This window comes from Colobus angolensis, unplaced genomic scaffold (assembly GCF_000951035.1).
Source record: "Colobus angolensis palliatus isolate OR3802 unplaced genomic scaffold, Cang.pa_1.0 Scaffold1, whole genome shotgun sequence".
Lineage (NCBI taxonomy): Eukaryota > Metazoa > Chordata > Mammalia > Primates > Cercopithecidae > Colobus > Colobus angolensis.
Window position 1 is genome coordinate 10587990 of NW_012110918.1, and position 3507 is coordinate 10591496.

The window sequence follows — 3507 nt, forward strand, 5'->3', positions numbered from 1 at the left end:
AGAGGGCACCTTGGTGGGCAGAGCCTGAAGGAAACAGTGGCCAAGGCCGTGTGGGGCTGTCCCAATGCCAGGGAGGTCCCAGCCGAGGGAACTGACCCTGATTTCTCTGTGCCCCCTGCTGTCTCCCAGGTGGCCCCTGCACAGTATCCCTCCTCACTCACCCTGTCACCTCCCCTTAGTCCTGCCCAGGATGGAGCAGGGGGAGGGACCCAGCTCTTTAGTCCTGAGATGAAGTTGCTGAGGTCCCGACTGACCAGAATGCACAGCCACCATTACCACGTCCCCCAGACACCCCTCAAAACCCAGAAAAGCACGCGAGGCAGGTGGCCCCCGGACCCCAGGCCTGAGCTCCCCTGCCCCCTGCCTGCCTGGAGCCTCCACTCTCCAGGTCCGCCACCAGCCACTGAGCCACAGCCCCTGGGCCAACAGCAGCAGGAGGGCCAGGGCCGGGCCAGGGAGGGGCGGGGTGGCTGCACTGGCGCGGCCTCATTGCAGCCCCACGAGCTCAGTGATAGGTGGGGCCTGCACCATGAATTCCTCATAGCGACGGAGAAACAGCCAGAAGCAAGCCAGGTACGAGTCCTCATTGTACGGTAGCTGCTTCTCATGGAGGAACTGGGACACCACGGGCTTCACCTGGTGGAAAATGGGCAGGAGAGGGGCCTATGAGCCGGGGCTGCGGACAGGCCTATCATCCTATGGTGGGGTGGCGTCATCTTCCCACCCGCAGCTCCTGTCGGCCTTGTTCCAAGATTCTCCCTCTGGAGTAGAAGGGCTTAAGTCAGAGAATTCTTGTCCCCAACCCAGCAGAAGAAAGGAGTGGCTTCTCCCCAACATCCAGGGATCCTGACTGCATGCCAGCCCTCCTTGGCACAGGGGGATAAAAACCAGAGCTCCCTTTTACCAAGCACCTACCGTGTGCCGAACATTTCAGATGTATTTCTCCATTTCATCCTCAAAGCCTGTCAACATAAGCCCTTCTACTTCCGTTTTACGGAAGAGAAAGCTGAGGCCTAGAGGCATTCAGTTCACTTGTCCAGAGTCTCCCTGCCAGTAAGAAACCTGGGTATCTGGTCTGAAACCCATGCTGCTGTGGATACACTGGGCTGCCCTTCCTGGGTGACCTCTGACCAGGCCAGTTGGGGGACTTGGAGTTCAGGTGAACCCTGAAGGTTCCTCCCTCCCCTGCCACCTTTTTTTTTTTTTTTGAGAAGGAGTCTGGCTCTGTCGCCCAGGCTGGAGTGCAGTGGTGCCATCTCAGCTCACTGCAGCCTCTGCTTCCTGGCTCAAGCAAGCCTCAGGCCTCAGCCTCCAGAGTGGCTGGGACCACAGGTGCCTAACACCACGCCTGGTTCATTTTTGCATTTTTTGTGAAAATGGGATTTTGCCATGTCGCCCAGGCTGGTCTCGAACTCCTGAGCTCAAAGCGATCCTCCCACCTCGGCCTTGCAAGGTGCCAGGATTACAGGAGTGAGCCACTGCACCCAGCTGGTTTTTACATTTTTAACGGTAAAAAATAAAATCGTGTGACATGTGAAAATTACATGAAATTCAGACTTCAGTTTGAATAAAACTTTTTATTGGAAGACATCCATGCTTACTTCTTTACATATTGTCTATGGCTATATTTGTGCTTTGATGGCACAATTGAGTAGTTGTAACAGAGATGATATGGTTCGCAAAGCCCCAGATATTTACTATCTGGTCCTTTACAGAGTTTGACCACCCCTGTACTAGACTATAAGCTCCACGAAGATGGGGACCCAGTCTCATTAGCTCTTACATCCCCAGGGCTTCACACACTGGCTGGCACATAATGGAAGTTCATACATTCGAAAAGTGTATGTAGGGCTCCCCATCTAGAGGCAATATATCTGGTGGTGGAGGATGGATTCTACAGTCAGACAACACTGGGTTTGAATCCCTCTTCCTCCACTTACTAGCTATATGACACTGAGAAATTTAATCTCTCCAGGACTTTTTTTCACCATCTGTAACATTTGGGGGAAATATGAACAGCGGCAATTTGTTGTAGACATTAAAATCAGGTGATGTAGCTAAAGACAACTTCCATAAATGCTAGATAAACATTAGCTATTATCATCGTCATCCATATGTATTATGACCTCCCATATGTCTCTGTAGATTAGACCTTAGGTCTCTGCAGAGACCCGGATGTACTTCATTCACTCCTGTCACCTCCCTCACCTCTCAGGCCCCAGAAATTCCCAGCCCACATCCTAAGTGAAACAGAAAATGGAGCCTCAAAGCAATCGAGTGACTTGTTCCCAGGATACCTATGGTACAGCCAGATCTGGCACCAGGGCCTGCAGCTGCTGCCCATACCCCAGTCAAGTCCAGATCAATAACAATGAGTCATTGGTTATGTATTTGGATGGTTTTCATTATGAGCCGGGACTGTGCAACTGGGGCCTTTTCTGCCACTGCATTTCTCAGATGGAGAATTAGCAGTTTGACTAATTACACCCCTAGCCCTCAAGGCCATTTCTAAGCTGCTAATGCATTTCCAAGGAGCAGCAATAACATATAGCAAAGCGGTGGGCTGGGGAGCCGCCAAGCCTGCCTCGTGCCAAGAGGGCTTCCTAGATCCAAAATTCCAGTCTATCAGTCAGCCTTCTAGCAGGGAACAGATGGCACACTCAAAAGGGGTGATTGAGGACAGTTTAATGAAGGCGTTTGTATACAGAGGTGTGAGCAGGGTGAAGGGAATGGAGAAGCACCCCAGGCTAGCAACAGCTGGAAGCCACTACTACCGCAAGCCTGGAGGGAGCTGTTTCAGACTGTTTAGGAACTAGTGAGAGCCTGTAGCTCTGGAAAAGGGCGTCTGAAGGAGCTGCGGTCTTTGGTAAAGGAAGGTGTGCTGGAGATGAGTGGGGAGTGCACCTAAAGGAATCAGGGGCCTCTCTGCAGCTGCCTAAGGCCACACCACAGAGGGGCTCTCCAACGGAACAGGGCTCAGGGAATGCCTGTGCCTGTAGCCAGACCCCTCTGCCCATCCCACAGGCTCCCATTTGCCGGCAGTTTGTCTCCTGATCAGCAGGGTCAGCACGCCTTTCACCCCATCCAAGGCCTTCACTGAAAAACAAGGCAATTACGTGCTCAGAGAATGACTTGCATGTTCTCAACTGGGTTGACTTGGCGATGTCTGGAGACATTTTTGATTGTCACAATTTGAGCTCCCAGCATCTAGTAGGTAGAAACCAGTGATGCTGCTAAGCATCCTGTAATGCACAGCACAGCCCCCAACACACAGAATCGGCCAGAGAAAATGTCAGTAGTGGCCGGGCACAGTGGCTCATGCCTGTAATCCTAACACTTTGGGAGGTCGAGGTGGGCGGATTGCCTGAGCTCAGGAGTTCGAGACCAGCTTGGGCAACATGGTGAAACTCCGTCTCTACTAAAATAACAAAAAATTAGCCGGGCATGGCGGCAGGTGCCTGTAGTCCCAGCTACTCGGGAGGTCGAGAATCGCTTGAACCCGGGAGG

The 3507-nt window shown here is 52.5% G+C and overlaps 1 protein-coding gene across 1 annotated transcript in view; it reads right to left on the reverse strand.

The window, feature by feature from the left end:
- Positions 1-78: 78 nt before the first annotated feature.
- The window catches only part of FADS6 (fatty acid desaturase 6), a 10696-nt gene continuing 7267 nt past the window's right edge, over positions 79-3507 (reverse strand). Inside the window, 1 exon segment of the mRNA XM_011940954.1 lies at positions 79-636. Within this exon segment, the coding sequence (XP_011796344.1) occupies positions 487-636 (150 nt within the window). The 3' untranslated portion in view covers positions 79-486.